The sequence below is a fragment of the Prunus dulcis genome, chromosome 8, assembly GCF_902201215.1.
Source record: "Prunus dulcis chromosome 8, ALMONDv2, whole genome shotgun sequence".
NCBI lineage: Eukaryota > Viridiplantae > Streptophyta > Magnoliopsida > Rosales > Rosaceae > Prunus > Prunus dulcis.
The window spans coordinates 11,614,127-11,636,141 of NC_047657.1; the positions used below are offsets into that span (position 1 = coordinate 11,614,127).

Genomic DNA, 22,015 nt, shown 5'->3' on the forward strand with positions numbered 1-22,015 from the left:
ATAACCTTAAGAAGAATTATGTCCCACACAGGTGCTTATATGGTTATTGGCACTCGCCTCCCAAAATACAACTACACTTCCCCTTGCGAAATAAGAACTACAATTACAAGAAACATTGAACCATATTATGCAGGGAATCTGTCACATAATATAATGAGTGACTATTCTAAGACTCTGTATACAAGTGGATATGCGGAGACTGAGATTGAATTAGTTGATTGCAAGAGGGACTCTATAGATGCTAAAGAGCCCCTTTTCCAAAAGGGTGTGTCTCAAATTGAGAAGCCAACCAATGAATTTATTGAATAAATAGGTGCATTAATATATTTTCAGAAGATCAATGTAAAATAGACTCTTTATTAATATCCATTAAAATAAGAAACTTAATATTAAATTTGTAAGAAAGCACTTGGAAGTTATTCCTACATAAATTGTTTTTGTGACTTGGCTAGTTTGGCATTACTGTGCTGTGAAAATAATCGCTGTCAAATTTGCTGTGAGAGAAATCAGCTGTGAGAGAAATCAGTTTAGCGTTTGGTAAACTTTTTGTTTTAAGTGTTGTTAGTATTGATTCCCACATAATTAGAAAATAATTGCCGCATAATCATTAAACCCAACCCCTCTTCAAAATTGATTTTTGCATAATCAGAAAATGAAAGCACCTCTTTAGCTTCTTTCCCTTATAGCTTTCTCTCACAGCAATTTTTAGTAATAAGTGATTTTCTCATAGTTTACCAAACCGACTGGGCTTCCTAAAATTTTTTAAAAATCACTTATCACCCCAAATAAGCAATGCCAAACCGGCACTTAGAAGAGCTTATAAATGTTTCTATCAAGCATTATTAGAAGCGTTTTTGGTTTTTAGAAAACATTTTTAGCCATTTCATAAGCAGTCCCAACCAAGCTCTTAGAAAAGAAGTAGGAATTGTCATGGTCCCTTGAGCCCTATATGCCGGGGGCGGATCCGCTGTCCCCAAATTAGTGTCCCCTCAATGTCCCTTCTCTAATTTGCTAACACGTGTCAACTAACATAACAGGGAGTTAACTCCGTTAACTTTTTTATTTAACAATTTTAAAAATTAAAAAAATTAAAAACTGCCCAAATAACCCAGCAGCCAGAGAGCGTCATTTTCCTTGCAAAACCCAGCGAACGTCATCTACCTTGCAAAACCCAGCGAACGTCATCTACCTTGCAAAACCCAGCAAATGTCGTCCTCCTTGCTATACTATTTATTAAAGACGATATATTAAATATATAAAAAACAGCAAAACCTCTTGGCTATACTATTTGTAAAAGAAATTAGACAAGGCTATACTATTTAATAAAGAATAAAACAGAGCAGTTAAAAAGAATTTTTAAAAAATGGGTATAGCCGTGCGGCTATACTATTTTTAATACAAAAAATAGGAAACCCCAGCTATTTGTCGCCACATGTCGACATAGTTTTATTTCTTAAATAAATTAAAAACGAGGAGTATAGCCGTGCGGCTGTACTTTTTTAAAAAAGGATGAACCTTTTTCGCTATAAGTATAGCCGCCCGGCTATACTGTTTTTAATTAAAAAAATTCGTAGTATAGCCGCCTGGCTATACTTTTTAAATACGTTGTGTTTAAAAGGGGCTATTCCCTTTAGTACAAAATAAAAAATAAATAAAAAAGGACCCTCCTAGTTGCATTAGTTTGTCCCTTATAAATATTAATTTGCTAATTTCAACATATCCAAAGTAGATATGTATCTTCCACTATATGATATTTTCATGTAATCTATATATATAAAGCAAATTTCTATAACATATGTTATTCTTATTCAATAATATGTGAGAATTGTTTGTATAATACGCGAATTTTGTGCGTCTTACTGAAAATTTTGAAAACAATACGTGTATAAAACATTACAAATACTTACGTACAAGTACAATACGACTATTGTATGTTTGCTTTTTTAAAAACGTGAGACGTGTGTAGAACACGAATGTATTATTGAAAAATACGTACATACGTGTGTGTACATGTAAAAGACCATAGACGCTCGTTTATACTATTTATGAAAGACAATTTTTTTATTTAAAAAAAAGAACAGTAGAACCTCCTGGCTATATTATTTTTAAATTAAATAATTAATTATTTAACTAATCGATTTTAATTTAAATCACCGAGCCCAAGATCCCCAAGGCCCAAGGCCCATTTTTTGATTAATTAATTATTTTAATTAACCATTAGCCCAACTAATTAGGCATTTAGCCGAAGGTTATATCCACAAGCCACTTAATTGGGCCACTTGCATAGCCAATACAAACTATTCTATTTCCAAGAGTAAGTCTTATAAAGACCTCCAAGGGACTCTAGTGTTCCAATGTAGGAGCTCAAACATGTTTGCAATACCTTGGAAAACCAACAAAACTATTATGTTTCCACACACATTATTGGTCGTAGAGAATTGCATGCTGAGTTGGAGTGTTCTTGATAATTGCTTCACTTTTGAAACAGCACTTTACATGAAGAATACTACCACCTCTCTTACTACTATACTCATACTTTCCAGGTACTAGCAGTCTTTCCATTAACTGTAATCTAAGACCATACTTTTTTTAAAGAGTCTTTTTTAATTTTGGGATCAGATCTGTAAATGTACATTTTGTGGATCTTATTAGTTAATAAAGAGGACAATCTATAGCTCTAGCTGTATAAATAGGCACTCTCTGATATGTCATTATAATACTCTTTAACTTGAGTGATGTGAGAGTGCCAATCATCTTAAAAGTCATACACAAGTCAACTTACTTTTCCTGTAATGTGCAAGAAGGATGCAAGGGCTTACTTTATATGGTGCTTCATGCGTGTGTTGTCCTAGACTTGTGTGAACAGCTTGAACAAGAGATAAGTTTGAACAGGTTGATGGGGACTTTGACTCATTTAGAGGTAAATGGGTTTTTGAGAAGCTAGGAAGTCATTACACACTGTTAAAGTACTCTATGGAATCGAAAATGCGCAATGATACTTTTCTTTTTGAAGCCATCATGGAAGAGGTTTGTGTTATTTGTGCAATCATTAACCATCTATTTCTATATTAAGAGGGAGGAGAATTGGGTTTTGAAAGCATTTGAGAGTTGATGGTGGAGAAGATGCAGAGATTGTGAGGGAGAAGAGTGGGTATGGCTGGGTTTTGCAAGGAAGACGACGCTCGCTGGCTGCAATTGGAGAAGAGGAGAAGACTCTAGCGGAGAAGACGACGCTTGCTGCAATTAGAGAAGAGGAGAAGACTCTCGCGGAGAAGACGACGCTCGCTGGGTTTAGCAAGGAAGACGACGCTCGCTGGGTTTAGCAAGGAAGACAACGCTCGTTGGGTTTAGCAAGGAAGACGACGTTCGCTGGGTTTTGCAAGGAAGATGACGCTTGCTGGTTGTTGGGTTATTTGGGCAGTTTTTAATTTTTTTAATTTTTAAAATTGTCAAATAAAAAAGTTAACGGAGTTAACTCCTTGTTATGTTAGTTGACACGTGTCAACAAATTAAAGAGGAGACATGAAAGGGACACCAATTTAAGAACAACGGATCCACTCCCCTATATGCCTCTCCAATTAACATTTCCTAAGTTAAGGTAAACGCTGCACCCCACTAAACAATTTAAGATATTCAATTTTTAAGAGCTTATCACGTTTATGCAAAGACAAATTTCTGAATATGCTACTTGAAGTGTTGCTTCTTCCATGTATTACAAATGATACACCGAATTATTATTATTATTATTATTATTATTATTAAAGTTAGAAAGGAGAAGTGATTTTCTCAAACACACTGTCGATATATCATAAAGTTCGAATATGAGACAACTAATTTACATATCATTGTCTTTTTTTCATTGGATTAGACTCTATCGGCAGATGATGGCCTAATGACTTTTCATTTTTTGGCCATTTGTACATCAACTAGTCTGCCAAATAACCTTGAAAATATTCAAAAAATAAAAAATAAGATATCGAAAAAGAAAATATCAAACTTTTGTCAGTACGTTGCCTCCGCAAATATCTACAGGGGTAAAACGGTCACCCTAAAAAGAAAAAGAACAGAGGGAAAAAAAAAAAAAAAAGCAGTGAGCTGCTGCTCAGTGCACGCGCCCTCTCTTTTCTCTTCCCGCCCGCGGATTCACACAAACCGCCTCGTTTTGCTTAACGGATCCCAAATTCGAGAACCTATGACCCGGTCCCACATTGACACTCCAGAAAAAGTCACCCTCCTCATGTCTCTACCACGTCAGATCACATCCCAACCCTCCACGCATCTCATCGATTAGCGGCCACGATTTCTCCGTCATTGTTTCCCGTCACAGCCGCTTCACATTAACACCACCCAAATATCTTTAAAAAACCAAGACTTAATTCTTATCCACTCGGCCGAGGCCTTTTTGGTATAAAATAGTATGTCCGATCCCAATCCAGTCCAATCCAATCAAACCAGTTTCTGAGAGAAGAAAAGAAAAAACCAGAAGCAAAGCGAAGCTAGAGAAAGTAGTGAACTTTGCGGTGTGTTTGGACACGATGATAAAAACAGTCATGCTTCGTTCTTGCCCTTCTTCTTCTCCTCTGCTCTTCGAAGCCAACAGAGAAGCTTTTTCTGCACGAGCATCTTCGCCGTCGTCGTCATCAACGACGCCGAAGTTCGCTTCCATTATCTGTTGCTCGTCCAGAAACCATGCTTACATTCCAAAGCTCGAGCCTTTTAGCCGGTCCAAGCTTGATCGCGCCATTAGAGACCCGCCCTTGATCGAAAAGTGCGAGAACGAGCTCTCTGGTATGTACCCACTCCTAAATTTCAATTTTTTTTTATTTTAATGTTGTTATTGGTTAATCTGAGGTGGTTTTTGAAGGCATGATCTGATTTTGATTTTTTTAATTATCCGTATGAATCTTTCTTTGGGTTTTATGCTGTTTCAGTGAATTTTGTATTAACTCGTTCTGTTGATATGATTTTTGTTCAGATTACTGTTCAACGCTCGAAGGAGACGAGTCTTATGGCTGCTGGAGAGCGTATTTTGAGCTCAAGGATCTAGAGGTACAAAAACTTTCTTGCCTGTTAAATTATTGTTTGGCTGCTGAGAAAATGGAGGAAATTAAAGACAAGGAATTCACATATTTTTTATGATCTTGCTGGGTACAGAAGGAGATACCAAAACAAGATGTGGAGAAGCTGATTCTTCAAGCAGGAGGTGTAAAGACATTAGTGGGATGCTTACATGGCATTGCAGCAATAAAAAAGGATAAGAAGCTTGGATTTAATTCAGCAAAGCCGTCAGATGTGGTAAAAGAAGGACAGAGACTCTGCCCCATACCAGATGGGTTGCCAAAATCAGCTCAGGAGCTGGAGGAAGAAGAAAGTTCAAGAATGCCAGATTCACCCTTCACCAGGCTTCTTAGAATCAAGGGGAGGCACCCTGCTTGGTATTCAGCTACCCCTGACCATGAAACAGATTGATCAAACACGAAGTTTTGTTTTTTGTTTTATTTGTGAATATGTCTTTGGGATTTACTGGTTTAGGAATGTGGTGTAATGGTGTTTATAGATGTGGGGATGTTTTGGTTTTGATTGTTGGGAGGCTTTGAAGGTTTATTTTTCAGTAGAGGACTTCAATCCCTGTATGATTTTTCATGAAGTTCAATGAATTAAAATTTTCCAAGCAGAAGAGATTGCTTTCAAGTTTCTTGTTATTTAGTGGGATTTCAAGGACTTCAGTGCCTGCTTGCTATGTCAACCTCATCTTCATTTGTTAGCAAAACATGACCAGAGAACCTTATCTTCTTCTTTTATATGAGTCCATCTTATCTAAAGTTAGACTTTTTGTCCATGCATGTAAATAAAAAATGTATACAGTATACTTAAAATGGTATTAATAAATAAATAAAAAGATAGAGACAGAAATCAAAGACCCCAGAAGTTGTGAGATGGAAATGAGAGAAAAATATAAGGAAAAAAATTGGGAAAGCTGGGAATATTTTGTGAATGACATGTGATGCTTTCATATTTTAATGCTACATAATTTAATTGAAACCTTGGTGTTTTCTCCTTTTCAAAGTTACAGCCAACCCTCACAGCTATTCCAAAACAGGGGAGGAACCCCAAAATAATGAGCACCCAAGGAGATCCATGGCTTAGTTTTGGGAAAGTAAAGTTTGATAACAAATAAAAAACTAAAAAACTGAGTGTTTTGTTCACCTAATTAATGTCTGAGACCATGGTACTATATTCCATTCTGAAGTGATTAATAATATGCTAAGGTAGCAACATAAATTGCTATAACCCTCTGAATGCCCGTATCAAATCTTTTCCGCAAACCAAACAGTAAGCTTTAGTAAGTTTCAAGTTCTTGATGAAAAAATTATACTTGCACTCTTGTAAGCAGCCACAGAAACAGGGGTTATAAGCTTGACTTTTGATTGGTGAGCAACAGCATTTCATCTTCTCTTGCTGATGCCATTAATTCAATGTTATTATTGGACCTCCTGAGGAATTTTTTTTTCATTTTTCTGCTAAAAACACGAGGTTTATGCGAAGTGGCAAATAGATAGATGTTGTGCTGTTTAAGGAAAAACAACCTGATGCATGGAAACTAAATCTGGTACAAAAATGGATGCTTAGGATTCAACAGCTAAATTTAGTCATCCAACTAAAAGAGGACCAGGTCTATTGCCAATTTTTAGACACCAGATAACTTCTGATACTAAAAAATGAAGGTACCACCAAGTTTTGTGGGTGATGTGAAGATCCCCATACTTTCCGGTCCTAAAACAAGACCTCAGTCTTCTACAACCATTCAATTTCTGTCAATACACAACAGCCTCCTCCCCACAATATAACAGCTTCCCTCTTCACCTCATCCCCATGTCTTCATAAGCAGAGCCTTGTGCTTGCCAATTCAGTGCTCATCCAATGGCTCCAACTCTCATCACAAACAAGCCCTCAGGCGGCTGCCTTCTCTTCTTCCTCCTATTCTCTTCATTCTCAGCCCTCTCGTTCGCCTTAACCGATGCTGAAGTCGCCTTCATAGCTCACCGCCAGCTCCTGGCTCTCCCGGAGGGAGGTGACCTTCCTGAAAACTATGAGGTTCAAGTGGATGCCAAGCTCAACTTTGAAAACGACAGGCTCAAAAACGCTTATGTTGCTCTTCAGGCCTTGAAGAAGGCCATCTTCTCCGACCCTTTTGGCTTCACAGTCAATTGGGAAGGTGAAGATGTTTGCTCCTACAAAGGGGTCTTCTGTGCACCGGCGCTTGACGATGAAAAACTGACCGTTGTGGCCGGTTTGGACCTGAACCATGCCGACATTGCTGGCCATCTCCCTGTCGAAATGGGGCTCTTGACTGATGCTGCTCTCATCCACCTCAACTCCAACAGGTTCTGCGGTATTATCCCACGGAGCTTCAGGAGACTGATACTTATGCATGAGTTTGATGTCAGCAACAACCGATTCGTCGGCTCCTTCCCTGTGGTGGTCCTCGAATGGCCTAGTTGCAAGTACCTTGATCTCCGGTACAACGATTTCGAAGGGGAGCTGCCTCCAGAGCTTTTCCACAAGGAGCACGACGCCTTGTTCTTGAACCACAACCGATTCACATCAATAATTCCAGACACCTTGGGCCACTCCACGGTTTCTGTAGTGAATTTTGGGTTCAACAACTTCACTGGTTGCATACCACGAAGCATTGGTAACATGAAAAATCTGAATGAGATTATTTTCATGAACAACCAACTTGGTGGCTGCTTCCCTCCTGAGATTGGAAACCTTGGAAATCTGCAGGTTCTTGATGTGAGCAACAATGTGTTTATTGGTTCCTTCCCAAAGACCTTCTTGGAGCTCCGCAGCATAGAGGAATTGGCTGTTGGGTACAACAGGTTGACAGGGTTTGTGACTGAAAAGATTTGCTCCTTGCCTAAGTTGGCCAATTTCACATTTGCTTACAATTATTTCAGTGGAGAAGCTCAGAAATGTATGCCAAATCCCAAACGTGAGGTGAACTTTGATGACACGGGCAACTGCATGCCCGGCAGGCCCAAGCAAAAGAATACCAAGACTTGCTTCCCTGTGGTCACTAAGCCAGTGGATTGCAGCAAGCATTGTGGTGGTGGTTCTTCAACCCCGGATAAGCCAAAGACACCAAGGCCTCAACCACCTCAGACACCAAAGACCGAGAAGCCTCCGACCCCCAAGGCTGAGCCACCATCGACACCAAAGGCGGAGCCACCACCCACTCCAAAGGCCGAGCCACCTCCCACGCCTAAAGCCGAGCCACCTCCCACGCCAAAGGCCGAGCCACCACCCACTCCAAAGGCCGAGCCACCACCCACACCAAAGGCCGAGCCACCACCCACGCCAAAGGCCGAGCCACCACCCACTCCAAAGGCCGAGCCACCACCCACACCAAAGGCCGAGCCACCACCCCATAAAGGCCGAGACCACCACCAGCTCCCAAGGCGAGGCCACCACCCCCTTAAAGGGAGCCACCCCTCCCCACGCCCGAAGAGACCACCCCAGGCATGAGGGCCGGTCCCACCACCCACCCCAGGGCCGAGACCACCACCACCTGCAGCCCCGAGCTAGACCGCCAACACCAAAGGCCGGAGCCACCACCAACACCAGGGTGAGGCCACCTCCCACACCAAAGTAGGGCCAGGGGCCACCAGGGACACCGGTCACTTATCCCGGCACCAACAGGTCGGAGACCATGCCGACACCCGACCACCTCCCAAGGGGCCAAACACCAAAGGTAAGGATCCGGACCACCACCACCGAGTAGGCCAAAGTCCCGGAGCCCAGGCCACCACCCGCCAAGGCCACCACCAAAGTAGAGCCATGCCAACACCAAGGAGCCACCACACCTGGTAGAGAGCCACCACCAACACCCAAGGGAGCCCTGACCACCACCCCTGGCCCGGCCGAGCCACCACCAACACCAGTAGGCCACCACCACATGGGCGGCCCATAGCCGTCGAGCCACCCCGAACACCAAGGGCCACCCCTGACACCAGGAGGGAGCCACCCCGAACACCGTAGGCCGAAGTCCACCCGCCTCCGCACCAAAGGTCGAAACCACCCTTAATCTACAGGTCGGTGCCACCTCCACACCAGGCCCCACACCCCAGGCAAGGGGAGCCACCTCCCACACCCAAGGCCGAGCCACCACCAACACCAAAGGTTGAGCCACCTCCCACACCCAAGGCCGAGCCACCTCCCACACCCAAGGCTGAGCCACCTCCCACACCTGAGGCCGAGTCACCTGAAACACCTGAGGCTGAGCCACCTCAAACACCTGAAGCTGAACCACCTCAAACACCTGAGGCTGAGCCACCTCAAATACCAAAGGCTGAGCCACCACCATCACAAACACCTGCACCTGGACCAGACCCAACTAACACATCTCCGGTGCCGAAGCATTCACCTCCACCACCATCTCCAGAGCCAGTGCAGTCACCTCCACCACCGGTATTCTCTCCACCACCACCAGCACCAGTCCATTCCCCACCGCCACCTGTTCAGTCCCCACCACCTCCAGTTCAATCGCCACCCCCACCGGTCCAATCGCCACCCCCACCGGTCCAATCCCCACCACCTCCAGTTCAATCCCCACCCCCACCGGTTCAATCCCCACCCCCACCGGTTCAGTCCCCACCACCTCCAGTCCAATCCCCACCCCCACCGGTCCAATCCCCACCACCACCGGTTCAGTCCCCACCACCTCCCGTCCAATCTCCACCACCACCGGTTCAATCCCCACCACCACCGGTCCAATCCCCACCACCACCGGTCCAATCCCCACCACCACCGGTTCAATCCCCACCACCACCGGTTCAATCCCCACCATCCAATCCCCACCACCACCAGCTCCCACTCCATCTCCTCCTCTACCTCCTCCTGCTCAGTCTCCACCACCAACCGAACCGGACTTCGTGCTGCCACCAAACTTTGGCGCCCTCTACTCGTCCCCACCACCGCCAATGTTCCCAGGCTACTGAGTACTAGTTTATCATTCGACATGTTTCCCATATTTTGTATTTTTTTTCTTTTTTCAAAAACACCTTCTACACACACTCGCTTTGTAACTTTGGGAATCTTACTGAACAATGAAATTTGAAATTTGAACTACCTTCCATTGCTACTTTGTTAGTTACCTCTTTTATTCTCAATGCATGAAATTGTAATGTTAGCTTATCTTGTATTTATTGCTAAGATGGAAACTGAAAAGGAAACGAAATGTAAAAGAAAAATGAGAGAGAATTTTAAGGGTATGAAATTTGCAGTTTATCATGAATAAAAATTAATTTTATTATTAAGTATTTATTTGGGAAAACATGCCTCTATAATATAGAAAATACTTTACATTATTGTGCAAGCGCTATTAAAAGCGTTTTTAGTTGTTTGAAAACGCTATTCACACCTCTAAAAAGCTATAAAATTATTTATTATAGCAAGATATATACTTGCTTAGGATTATATTAACCATCCACAGTACATACGTATTAAGGCAATAATGCATTGAAGTTGCCAAACATGTGTGGCTCAGTCTTTAGAAAAAGAAAGAAGGTAGTAATTTTATGAGATCATATGGTATCTGGTATCTCTCTAGTTCCTCTCATTTTAGTTTTGAAAGCTACATCTAAACCACCAAAAAACATTTGTTTTTCAAAAGAGTTAAAGGACTACATTAGCTAATCATAACATGATAGTTGATGTATTAACTAACAACCAGTCATGATAATTGAAGTGCGTGCATATCTATAGTCACAACATATGGAAGCATTACTCTTTTAAAAAAGGAGTGTATTAAGAATTAACAAGTACGTGACGTAGGTATGAGTTAGGTTAGTTGATCATGTCAACGTACGTGTCCTTGCACTGAAGTTCGAATCTCGTACCTCATAAATTAAAGTAATTTCAAAATAGGGTGCGCATTTGATATGTAAAACTTGCGTACCGACCATACCGAACCTATATGGTTTGGTTCGAATGGATTAAATTAATTTTTATTTTCTAAATTACAACTCGAAACAAAGTAGTAGTGGTTAAAGCAGCAAGTTACATTCTCCCTAACTACTGGAAATTTGTATAGAACTGAAATTTAAAAATAATTTTTTATTTAATTACTAATATACGTGTCATGTGATACTTTGAACACAATGTTAAGTTTTAATTCCAATGTTGCGCCTGAAAGTAATTGATAAACAACTAAAATTGACCATATTCAACTTGTAAAGAAAAAAAAAAGTGGACCGATAAAAATTTCGTACCAAACCAAACCGAACCGGTACGTGCCCCAAGTACAAATTCCAGCCATACCCGTTAGTGCCAAATGAGTGAAACCAAAAAACGGCGTCGTTATGGTGCTTGATTGCCTTCGAAAGCACGTTGAATGAAGCAGATAGTGATGTAAGGTTTCGTTCATTTCAACTTCCCAAAAGTGACAAAACGCCCCAACAAATTTTACGCACATTCGAACTTCCCATTCAAAAAAAATAATAATAAAGAAAAAAGAAAAAAAAAAATCTCAATCAAATTCCTCAAATTTCAAACTTCCATTTTTCTCCATAGGGCTTGAGATCTCAGACTGTGGACTGGTCTTGGCTGCAATCGACAATGGAGGAAGAAGACAAACAGCCACTGAAGGAAGAGAAAAGTCTTCTACAAGAAGAAAAAGAGGAAGCAAAAAAAGCAGAAGCAGCTGAAGCAGAAGCATCACCGGCAAAAAGTGGAGGATGGGGAGGCTGGGGATTTTCCTCTGTTTTCTCAGATCTCCAGAAAGCCGCCGAAGAGATCTCGCGCAATGTAAGCGTCTCTAGTATTTCGCAAGTGTATATGAATCTCCATTTTTATTATAAACTTGCCTGATTTTTTTTTTTCTATTTTAGGAAATTAGAAATTAGGGTTTCTAAGTTTGGGAAATGTTCGTTATTGGATCTAATTTTGGTGTTTTTAGATGTATCCCTTGTTAATTAACTATTCAGACTGCGAATCTTAATGTAGGTTTAAATTATTAATTATAAAATATATGCAAAGATTTGTCTATTCAATCCAAATTGAAAAGTTTAGGTTTGCTGCATTTTGTAATTAGATGTGTGAAATGGTTATTTGTGGATGCAGGCGGCTGCAGTTGCTCAGACTGCAGCAAAGAGCATTGCCGACATGCAAAACCCTGCAGAGGACTCGGAGGAATCTTCCAAGGAGGAGGAAGGGGATACTGAAAAGGAAAGCCAGGATGGGACTGAAAGCCAAGATGAGCATGAAAAGCAACGAAAGGCTGCTCTAGAAAAATTAGAAAAAGCTAGTGAAGATTCGTTTCTCGGTCAGGCAAGTTGTAAATTTTTAAGCAGTTGAACTTTCCTTTTATATGTTTTGCAATTATTGCACTTATAATATTGCATATACTTCTATTCATCTCTCTCAATTTGATATAGGACACTTTAACATTACATTACTTTCTGTTCAACTGGACTGGAGCTGTTTGTTTCTTGACTTCTGTAACTATCCTCTGAAGCTGATACCTTTTATTTATATTTCACTAAGCATGCCATTGCTATAATATTTTCAGGGTTTGAAGGTACTTGATAGTTCTGTGGAGAATTTTGCTTCAGGAGCGTGGCAAGCATTAGGAAGTGCATTGAAAGGCAGTACTGATCTAGTCCACAAGTATGTTCCACTGCAGTTGAATGTTTTAATATATTTTACATTATGTTAGAGGGAAACAAGAGTAGCTGCATTGCATGTGGGGACAGGTTTTTGGGGTTATTTTCTGGGTTAAAATTAGTAATCAACAGATGCTAACTGGTCATATACTTTCTCTTGTTTCTCAGGAGCTGTGTACATAATTTTTTTTTTTAGTTCTAGGATTGTAGAATGTTGTAAAGATGATCTAGTACTGCATGATGTAGTAAATATGGTTTTATAAGTTCAAAATTGGTGCAGTAATACAGTTGTATTGTGTTTTATTGACAGTGGTCAAGTTTGACTTTACCAACTTCTCTAATTACTTTCTACTAGCATTATATTTTGTTATTGAAATAAGTTTTGTTGTTCTCTAGGCTTGAGAATTCAGCTGTGAATCTTGCGGGATCCATCCAGCAAGGTGGTTTGCCTACGGCTGCTGGTTCTGCTGCGCCATCCTTATTAGAGGTTTGTATTCTGCTGTTACCTGGCTTGCTAAGTTATGTTGACTTCATTGCTTATATCTTGGTTTCATGTTACAGACTGGAAAGGCTTTTACCTCTAAGGGAATGCAAGTGCTTGAGCTTGTAGGCAAGGAAACTTTGGATCTACTGATCACAGAGACTGGTATAGAAGTTGAGAAGAATTCTAAACCCTCTGAACAGGAAGCCGAAGAGGATCAGTTATACGAGGAAGTAGGATTTGATCGATGCTTCTACATATATGGAGGTCCAGAACAGTTGGAGGTCATTTTCTTAATCCTGAGGTTAAGTCTTGTTATATTAAGGAATAAATTTATTGAAGCTGCTGTATTGTAATACTGTCAGGAATTGGAGGCGTTGTCCAGCCATTATGCACTATTATTTAACCGGAGAAAAGGAAAATTATCATCAGAACAGAAATCTACTTATGATGGAAAGCTTAAACAGGTGCAGCAGATTTTCAGTTTGGATATTGAATTGGATGGAAGTGGTGCAGAGTCGGATAAAGGCAAAAAGAAAGAGACTGGAGATGATGGAAATAGCGATGAGATGAAGAGTTTGCATGATTCAAGCGTCAGCAAGGCTGCTGATATGGCGGCTGGGTATTTTACCTTGTTCAATTTCTATTTTTATGTCTTTTCCATTTTCTTTTCCTTTTTTTATAAAGATTTTTTGAATATCATTAGTATATTTGGTTTCATGCATGGCTGTGTTAGGTCTATTGCTTCTTTTTGGACTTTCATCCAATTTTGACACATTCACTGGAGCCAGAATTAGATTACAACAACTGTAAAACTAGCTGTTCTTGCATCTGTCAGAGTTACATCAGATGGATTTTCACGAAGTCACCGTTGATGATGCATCCTGTCTATACCCATCATTCTTGTCAGTGTGACTTGATTGGAGATCTTACAATCCTACTAGATGATTGCAAAATGAATTTCTTTATAATCATTTGCTAAAAGAGATTTGAGTTTATGGATCAGAGCCCATCAGTTTGGTACTTGACATGCGTGACATTCTCAAAAAATGTTACTTTAAAAGGTGGGACTGGTGAAAGGCGAGTCCTGTAAAAAGTGATTGCAGGGTGTCGATATGTCCAGTTTCTAAACTGATTGCAATTTGATCAGCCTCCTCATTATACACTCCATTTTAATACAATTTCAGGAACGCCCAATTAATAGAAGTGGAAGCTGTTTGCTCCTCTTAATTATGTGACCTTGCCTGAAACATAGGAGTAGAAACACCTGGTCTTTTATACTTAACTTTATTTTTATACATATCATGCCTTAACTACTGTTACTTTTGAATTTTTCTACGTACATTCTCCTTTTCCACAACCCTCTAAGAATCTTCTGTATTTAACATTATTCAGGTTCACAAGTGCTTTAGCTGGACAAGCTGTTAATGATATAATTCAAAGAACCACCGGCCGATTAGAGAGTCTTCACTCAGAGGGAGTTCATGTATGGAGTTATCTGGGATAACTGTATTGTATTCTCTTGGCCCTGCTTTTGTTGACATGGGTTTAATAGTTTTGATGTAATCATATGTGTGCAGAGACTCTCGGAAATGTGCTGCTCTGCGGTGTCTCAACTGTTGATGCTTGGTAAATCCATCATATCTAGTGCAAACAACACTCAGGTGGAAGATGTGGATGCTGATGTCGAGAATATTGATTGGCCTGAAGATTCTGTTGAGAAAGCAAAGATAATCAGATCAAAAGCACAAGCAATGACTGGATATGTGGAGGCAGTGTCCAGCAGTTTCATCACAGGTTGATATCCTGGAGCCCTGTTTCTTTGTGGTTATGCTCATAAATGACTACTTTTTCCTAGTTGCAATATGCCATTACAGTTCACCCTGTTGTGCTCAAAGGAAAAATACTCTGAGATTACTCGGTACCTCAACAGCAGGGTGGTTAGCTATTAGCTGACTGGTCAGTTGTACAGTTGGAAAGATAATCCGCATCCGCATCTGCATGCATGCAGCAATCTTTTGACCCAAATATAGCCATTGTATAAGCTATGAAGTCCATTTATATTGTCTATAGGGAGCCTAATTCCTAAGGTCTCCAACTCAGAAAGCCTTGTGTCTTTTCTGTGTGCTTTTAGACTGAGGTCTTGATGATTTTCATTTCCAAGTGGATTAGTTCATATCTGATATGCAAGATATGTATTGTAGCAGATATTTTTGTTGACAGTTTGAGTCTTTACGAACTTGTCAGGCATATCTGATGTTGCCGAAGCTTATCTAGCAGCCATAAAAGGTGCTTCTGCGGAATCCCATGACGTGCTTCCACAGACATCAATCCAAGAAAAAGCCAGTTCCTTCTCTAAACATCTCCGTGATGACCAGAACACAGCTTTGGGCAAAATCCAGGACGGGCTTCACTACTTGTCGTATGTGGTCGTTTCAAGCTCTATGCCCACTGCATGAGAGAACTCAGATCTCTGACCCTTCACAAGCTCTATTTGTTAAGCTTTGTAAATAGTGGTTTTTCAAGTGGGTTTGAGTTCTCTTATCATTTCAAATGTTATACGAAATTGAAGGAAAATTCTTGTTAGAGCTCTTAAACAGTCAGCAATCTGTAACATTGAGGAAGGTAGAGATTATGTATTGCGTTAATTAAGGTTAAGTTGATGGATCCTACACACAGCTACTCGTGCCTTCTTGGTTTCATTAGTAATTTGGATGGTCTAGTTGGCAAGAGTGCGATATTACCACTTACCAGGCTTGTGAAGTGTACTTAATTTTCAAATGACAACTTGAAACAACGTAGTAGTATTTTACACAATCCCTAATCAGCACATGAATCATAAATAGAGATTTGAACTCATTCAACAATGAAAACAAAAAGAGGGATTTGCTCAACTCTGCAGCCTTTGAGCAAATTCCTTGCTCGGTTCTGATGGACAGGGGCTTTGCTCGCTTCTAATGGACAGTCGCCGAAGTGCCCATGGGTGACTTCCAGCTGTTGTTATAATGTGTTGCAAATACTGCAATGGGCGATTGGGCGACTGCTCGAAACACTTTTCATGACTTTTAGCAGAATAATCCCTCAATTCTTAGTGCAAATCCCTTATGATATGCGTCCATATGATGTTGCTGCCATGATAAAACACTTCTTAGCAAAGCCTTTTTGCAATAATCCTTGATAGGGTTTTTAATAACAATGGTCCCTGAATTTGTGCCGATTTGCATTTTGGTCATTGAATTTCGAAAAAGAAAATTTAGATTTTAGTCATAAAAAAATTTTCACTTTTGAAAAAAGCCAAAGCTTTTTCAAAAAAGACAGAAAAACCTCTCAACTTTCAAACCAAAGACATGCAAATGTTAAGGAAACCTTAGAAAATCCAAAAATAAATAATGACAATTTTGTTCATTTTGGCTTCTTTTAAAAAATTTCTCTCTCCTTTGGCATTTTCCAAAGTCTCCCATAGGCGCTCTATGAGGCGTTGGAAGGTTGTGGCCTATTCTTCCCTTACCTAATCAAGACACTACAAAAGCAGCAGATGACCCTAGATGTGTCACTAAAGAAAACAACCACGGTATACTTGTCGGTCTATCCTGCAGTGATGCCTTCCAAACTCTCTACTGCTTAGTTTGCTTACCATATTGTCTTCATTTACCAAACCAACATTTTCTACTCCGAAACTGTCTACATTCATTGTACAGAGGAGAAAATTATGCACAGAAAATCCAAAATATATATAAACCAACGCCTCTTTCTTCCACCAGAAAACCACTTCCACTAAATTTTACAATCTATCTGTTCTTGAATCTTAACCAATGGGAGAAATTGATCCAGCCTTCATCCAAGCCACAGACCAGAGGCCCAAGCTCAACCCCACAAACCCAGTTGCTGATGAAATCCCCATAATTGACCTCTCAGTTTTAAGCAGCCCTGATGAGACCAGAAAAGTGGTATCAGAGATAGGCCATGCATGCAAAAACTGGGGATTTTTCCAAGTTATAAATCATGGGGTGCCATTGGAACTGGCCAGGAAGATTGAGGAGGTGGCTAAGACATTCTTTGAACTACCAGCAGAAGAAAAGAAGAAGGTGAAGAGAGACATGGTGAATGCACTGGGGTACCATGATGGTGAGAACACTAAAAATGTTAGAGATTGGAAGGAGGTCTTTGATTTCTTGGTGGAAGATGAGACTTTGGTCCCAGCATCACCTGAGCCTGATGATAAGGAGCTGAGGAAATTGACTAATCAGTGGCCTCAGTACCCTCCTGAGTTTAGGTGTTTTATGTTTGCTTATTTGAATTATTCATTTTTAGTTTATCTTTGCTTTGTAATAGGTTTGCATAGAGTTGGCTGATTCTGGATTGCTTTGGTTGAACTAAGAACAATATTGAACTGAAAAAAATTAACATTTCTGCAAAAACTTGAACAAACTTGGATTGCTTTAGCTGATTGTGCAAAATTAAATTAAAATTGACTCTGGATTGCCTCTTTGATTTTTTCCCTTCTTAAATAAGCAGTGTTCTTTTATAACTTGGTTCATCAGAAAATTTGCCAACTCTTAGAAGGTTTACAAGTTTGGAGACATGATTGGATACAAGAAAACTGATTTGACTTAGAAATCAGCATGATCTAGTATAGGCTTTTAGTCCATGAGATTTGGGGGCCAAAATTGTTCAGGGAAATTGGGTTTGGATCCCCTCAGAAGCAAAACTGGTTCCGTATAAATTCTCACTTGGAAATAGGACCATGTATTCCACTAGGATAATATTGTATGATGCTAACATTTTAGACTTTAGTTGAACTGAGAGCAAACTTGAACTGTAAAAAGAATATTTCTGCAAAAGTTCTGCCCCTTCAAATTTCCCCCTTCTTAATTCACCATAAGAACTGCTGTTTTCATACGTGGTTCATTAGACAGGTTACTCTCAGAAGTTTTACAAGTTCGGATTTGAACCGATTAAACAGATTTGCCATGAATGCCCATGTAGTACAGGCTTAACTCCACCAGGTTTACAAAAACTTCAGTGTAATTGAGATTAAATCCCCTCAGAAGTACATGTTGGTTAAGATTCAAATAAAAACAAAAACTTATTAGCTACATTTTGCTTAAATTCTCACTCCACCAGACTAATATCCCATGATGCTAACGTTTTGCCTTTTACATTGGCATGTGGTCTGTGTACTCGAATTGGCTGCCTTGAGTAGAGAGGTCTGCCAGGAGTATGTTCGAGCGGTGGAAAAACTGGCTTACAAGTTGTTAGGACTAATTGCTTTGGGCTTAGACCAGCCAGAAAACAGGTTTAATGACTACTTCAAAGACCAGCAAACGAGCTTGGTCAGATTCAATCACTATCCTCCATGCCCTTTTCCTCACCTAGCTCTAGGCGTTGGGCACCACAAGGATGCTGGTGCCTTAACCGTCCTGGCCCAAGATGATGTTGGAGGACTAGAAGTTAAGCGGAAATCTGATGGAGAATGGATTCCAGTCACACCCACCCCAAATGCCTACATCATCAATGTTGGTGACATTGTTCAGGTACTATTCATGAACTGTGAAATGAAATTTTCCCATTATGTCTTATGAACGACATTAATGCATTCATAATTATGAATGAGATTGTAATTGCGAGTGACCTTGTGCACAACACCAATAAATTTTTTAGACACTTGCATGAGATGTACGTTCACTTTGTAAACGGTGTTTTTATCTGCAGGTTTGGAGCAATGACAAATATGAGAGCGTGGAGCACAGGGTGGTAGTGAATTCTGAGAAAGAAAGGTTTTCAGTTCCATTCTTCTTCTTCCCAGCCCACCATGTGATGGTGAAGCCCTTGGAGGAGCTACTGAGTGATGAAAACCCTGCCAAATACAGGGAATACAACTGGGGAAAGTTTTATGCTACGAGAAACCGCAGTGATTTCAAGAAACAAGAGGTGGAGAACATCCAAATTCATCATTTCAGGTTACCAGAGTAGATAGGATATATTGGTGAAGTGAAATGTTATCCATTGCTAGCAACATAAAGTCCTTTTAGCTTCTTGTGAATATTGTGCTATGTAATCAGGTCAGAGGCTTTCAAAACTTGCTTTTATAACAACATTAAGTCCTTTTAGCTTCTTCTGTCTTTATGTTTTATGATTGTTTTTCTGGCAATTTCTAAGTTTTAATTTATCACCAGTTACTCAGTCTAAGCAAGACATATTTATCAATGTGTACAGTTTAAAAAAATTTAATCATCAGCATGAAGTTCATACTAATCCTTAAAGCCAAAAGAAGAAAAAAAAAAATGATGCAAAACTATGAATTAGGATTATCCAGAACGTTGCAGCTAATGGAGTGCAGCAGAGCCCAAAAAAGAAAACAGAACTGGAAAAAAAAGTACAACCCTTATAGTAAACAACTATTTAACCAAGGGGCTTGTAGCTTAAGTGGTTGAGAGCATTTACCCATGCACTGAGGCCCTAAGTTTGATTCCCCCTTCCCCAATATCACTTGTATAAAAAAAAAACAACTATTTAAGCAAATTAGCATTCTTCTCAAAAGAAAAAAAGGTAAGAAATGATGGAATTAATTGAGACATAGGCAAACATAACAAAACAGTTCAAGACCTGTTCGTTAAGCCCAAGATTCTTCAGTATTTTTTGTTGTAATGGTAGTGACAAGCTGCTTCCATTACTTACAGGGATAATATTCTTTGCAGCGGAACCAGGGAAATTAAATTAATTTAATTCTAGCAGCCCCACCCATCAATGTTTAATTTTAAAAAATGAAGAAGAAGAAGAAATTTGGATTGTGTAGCAATTTGATTTTGTTGTGACGTTTTCTGCTTTGGTTTTTTCTTCTTTCTTTAGAGGAGTGAGTATTGCGCTCAGTAAACTGATACAATCGTACTTATTTAAAATTAATACCTAAATGAAATATTGGTGTCAAGTCAGACTTTGGTTCCAAAATGTTGCTGTACGTCTGCAATGGCATCATAGCAAAGAAAAAGACAACCATGCAAGCACAAAAGGTCACAACCCTCTACAAAGCAAAACCGTGCAGCACTAGGTAATCTCCACCTCGTAATTTACCCAAACCCTTGTCCAGATTCAATATAAAAAGTACAAGCACTCGCATTATAAAAGCTACCAGTGTCCTTGTTGCTCAAAGTGGCCTTTCTAGCAAAATAAATCATTTGTTAAACCAAGATCACCAGCCATGGGAGAGGTTGATCCAGCTTTCATCCAAGACCCTGATCACAGGCCTAAACTCTCCATCACCGAAGTCGAAGGCATACCCTTGATTGACCTGACTCCGATTATCTCCCCGGACTCCATTTCCGACCCTAAAGCTATTGAAGTGGTTGTTAGAGAAATAGGCAATGCATGCAGGGACTGGGGGTTCTTCCAAGTGATCAATCATGGAGTAGTATTGGATAAGCTCCGAAAGATTGAGACTGCTGCGAGGAAATTCTTTGCTCTGCCTTTGGAGGAAAAGAGGAAGATTAGGAGGGGTGAAAAAAGCGTGTTAGGTTACTATGACAGTGAACGTACCAAAAATGTCAGAGACTGGAAGGAGGTGTTTGATTTCACAGTGGAGGAGCCTACTCTAGTTCCGGCTTCGCCCGACCCTGAGGACAAGGAAGAGACAGAGTGGTATAACCAATGGCCTGAGCACCCTCCGGAACTAAGGTAACTAAATGATCACCAAAGGTAGTATAAATATATATGTTTTAGCCAATTGTAATAGGAAAGGGAAATCTTGATCACCTATGATCATACCTTGTGAATTATATGCTTTTGAGCTTCCTTTATATGATATAATACACTGCCTTGACCAGGGAGGTCTGTGAGGAATATGCTCGAGAAGTCGAAAAGCTAGCTCTGAAGTTGATGGGACTTATTGCCTTAAGCCTAGGCTTGCCAGAAAACAGGTTCAGCAGCTACTTCAAAGACCAAACAACTTCTATTAGACTCAATCACTATCCAGCTTGTCCTTCCCCTCAGCTAGCTCTTGGTGTTGGTCGTCACAAGGATGGTGGTGCTTTAACCGTGCTAGCTCAAGATGACGTTGGAGGATTGGAAGTGAGGAGAAAAACAGATGGAGCGTGGATTCGGGTTAAGCCCACCCCAAATGCCTATATCATCAATGTTGGTGACAGTATCCAGGTTCATCACTTCAAACTCTATATTAACTTCTTGTGCTCAAAACACTTTGAAGTTTGTCACTTTTGAAGATATGCTAATTATTCTATTCCAGCGTTTATTGTTTTTCGCCAGTTTCTCATAACAAATGAACATGTTTATGCAGGTTTGGACCAATGAAAAATATCAGAGTGTGGAACATAGGGTGATGGTGAACTCAGAGAAGGAAAGGTTTTCTATCCCCTACTTCCTCAACCCATCCCACTACACCATAATCAAGCCTTTGGAGGAGCTAATAAATGAACAAAACCTTGCCAAGTATAGGCCCTACAGCTGGGGCAAGTTTATGACTAACAGAAAGCTCAGTAATTTCAAGAAACTCAATGTTGAAAACATCCAAATTCATCATTTCAGGGTATCGGAATAAATGGATTAGAAGGACTGTTTCTGTATGACCAACCGATATTAATGTTATTTCTGCTTCCTGTGCTATCAACTCAGAAAATAATGCCATGCTGTATAGAGAAGGAAGTAACTTGTTAGGAACTTCTGAAACATGGAGTGGTTAATGTGGCAATAAGATCTGTAATATAATTATCTACAAGCACATGTTCTGCTTCAAAAACTAAGAACATCTCCTTATAAAGAAAGATTTGCATAAAGTTGGCCAATTTTTGGTTGCTACAGTTGAACTACAAACCTGAACTGCCAAAAATTCTGTCCCTTTGATCTTTTCCCTTCTTAA

The 22,015-nt window shown here is 40.2% G+C and overlaps 5 protein-coding genes across 5 annotated transcripts; all 5 read left to right on the forward strand.

Annotated features, from left to right (window-relative positions):
* The first annotated feature begins 4,405 nt into the window (after positions 1-4,405).
* LOC117638880 (CCG-binding protein 1) lies at positions 4,406-5,691 on the forward strand. The gene is made up of 3 exons (XM_034374038.1): positions 4,406-4,788; positions 4,976-5,049; positions 5,155-5,691. The coding sequence occupies exons 1-3, from the start codon at positions 4,536-4,538 to the stop codon at positions 5,467-5,469; spliced, it is 642 nt and encodes a 213-aa protein (XP_034229929.1). The 5' UTR covers positions 4,406-4,535; the 3' UTR covers positions 5,470-5,691.
* Positions 5,692-6,864: 1,173 nt separating this feature from the next.
* LOC117638477 (pollen-specific leucine-rich repeat extensin-like protein 3) lies at positions 6,865-10,144 on the forward strand. Its single transcript, XM_034373598.1, has 3 exons — positions 6,865-8,462; positions 9,096-9,711; positions 9,852-10,144. Exons 1-3 carry the CDS (start codon positions 6,922-6,924, stop codon positions 9,999-10,001), a joined length of 2,307 nt encoding a protein of 768 aa, XP_034229489.1. The 5' UTR covers positions 6,865-6,921; the 3' UTR covers positions 10,002-10,144.
* Positions 10,145-11,431: 1,287 nt separating this feature from the next.
* On the forward strand, positions 11,432-15,896 carry LOC117637525. Its single transcript, XM_034372431.1, has 9 exons — positions 11,432-11,808; positions 12,124-12,330; positions 12,572-12,669; positions 13,062-13,152; positions 13,227-13,430; positions 13,512-13,768; positions 14,542-14,632; positions 14,727-14,943; positions 15,394-15,896. Exons 1-9 carry the CDS (start codon positions 11,620-11,622, stop codon positions 15,603-15,605), a joined length of 1,566 nt encoding a protein of 521 aa, XP_034228322.1. The 5' UTR covers positions 11,432-11,619; the 3' UTR covers positions 15,606-15,896.
* Positions 15,897-16,768: 872 nt separating this feature from the next.
* Positions 16,769-19,321, forward strand: LOC117612181 (protein DMR6-LIKE OXYGENASE 2-like). Its single transcript, XM_034340939.1, has 3 exons — positions 16,769-17,419; positions 18,350-18,680; positions 18,859-19,321. Exons 1-3 carry the CDS (start codon positions 16,959-16,961, stop codon positions 19,117-19,119), a joined length of 1,053 nt encoding a protein of 350 aa, XP_034196830.1. The 5' UTR covers positions 16,769-16,958; the 3' UTR covers positions 19,120-19,321.
* Positions 19,322-20,113: 792 nt separating this feature from the next.
* LOC117637517 (probable 2-oxoglutarate-dependent dioxygenase At5g05600) lies at positions 20,114-21,932 on the forward strand. The gene is made up of 3 exons (XM_034372422.1): positions 20,114-20,817; positions 20,967-21,294; positions 21,437-21,932. The coding sequence occupies exons 1-3, from the start codon at positions 20,345-20,347 to the stop codon at positions 21,695-21,697; spliced, it is 1,062 nt and encodes a 353-aa protein (XP_034228313.1). The 5' UTR covers positions 20,114-20,344; the 3' UTR covers positions 21,698-21,932.
* The last annotated feature ends 83 nt before the right edge of the window (positions 21,933-22,015 follow it).

Excerpts from the sequence above, each read along its gene's own strand:
- LOC117637525 (XM_034372431.1), top strand. The coding sequence starts at position 11,620 with ATGGAGGAAGAAGACAAACAGCCACTGAAGGAAGAGAAAAGTCTTCTA. Across the intron at positions 11,809-12,123 it reads CCGAAGAGATCTCGCGCAAT|GCGGCTGCAGTTGCTCAGAC; the intron begins GTAAGCGTCTCT and ends TTGTGGATGCAG. Across the intron at positions 14,633-14,726 it reads TTCACTCAGAGGGAGTTCAT|AGACTCTCGGAAATGTGCTG; the intron begins GTATGGAGTTAT and ends ATATGTGTGCAG.
- LOC117612181 (XM_034340939.1), top strand. The coding sequence starts at position 16,959 with ATGGGAGAAATTGATCCAGCCTTCATCCAAGCCACAGACCAGAGGCCC. Across the intron at positions 17,420-18,349 it reads CAGTACCCTCCTGAGTTTAG|AGAGGTCTGCCAGGAGTATG; the intron begins GTGTTTTATGTT and ends TGCCTTGAGTAG. Across the intron at positions 18,681-18,858 it reads ATGTTGGTGACATTGTTCAG|GTTTGGAGCAATGACAAATA; the intron begins GTACTATTCATG and ends TTTTATCTGCAG.
- LOC117637517 (XM_034372422.1), top strand. The coding sequence starts at position 20,345 with ATGGGAGAGGTTGATCCAGCTTTCATCCAAGACCCTGATCACAGGCCT. Across the intron at positions 20,818-20,966 it reads GAGCACCCTCCGGAACTAAG|GGAGGTCTGTGAGGAATATG; the intron begins GTAACTAAATGA and ends TGCCTTGACCAG. Across the intron at positions 21,295-21,436 it reads ATGTTGGTGACAGTATCCAG|GTTTGGACCAATGAAAAATA; the intron begins GTTCATCACTTC and ends ATGTTTATGCAG.
- LOC117638477 (XM_034373598.1), top strand. The coding sequence starts at position 6,922 with ATGGCTCCAACTCTCATCACAAACAAGCCCTCAGGCGGCTGCCTTCTC. Across the intron at positions 8,463-9,095 it reads GACCACCACCAGCTCCCAAG|GTCGGTGCCACCTCCACACC; the intron begins GCGAGGCCACCA and ends CTTAATCTACAG. Across the intron at positions 9,712-9,851 it reads AATCCCCACCACCACCGGTT|CAATCCCCACCACCACCAGC; the intron begins CAGTCCCCACCA and ends ATCCCCACCATC.
- LOC117638880 (XM_034374038.1), top strand. The coding sequence starts at position 4,536 with ATGATAAAAACAGTCATGCTTCGTTCTTGCCCTTCTTCTTCTCCTCTG. Across the intron at positions 4,789-4,975 it reads GTGCGAGAACGAGCTCTCTG|ATTACTGTTCAACGCTCGAA; the intron begins GTATGTACCCAC and ends ATTTTTGTTCAG. Across the intron at positions 5,050-5,154 it reads TTGAGCTCAAGGATCTAGAG|AAGGAGATACCAAAACAAGA; the intron begins GTACAAAAACTT and ends TGCTGGGTACAG.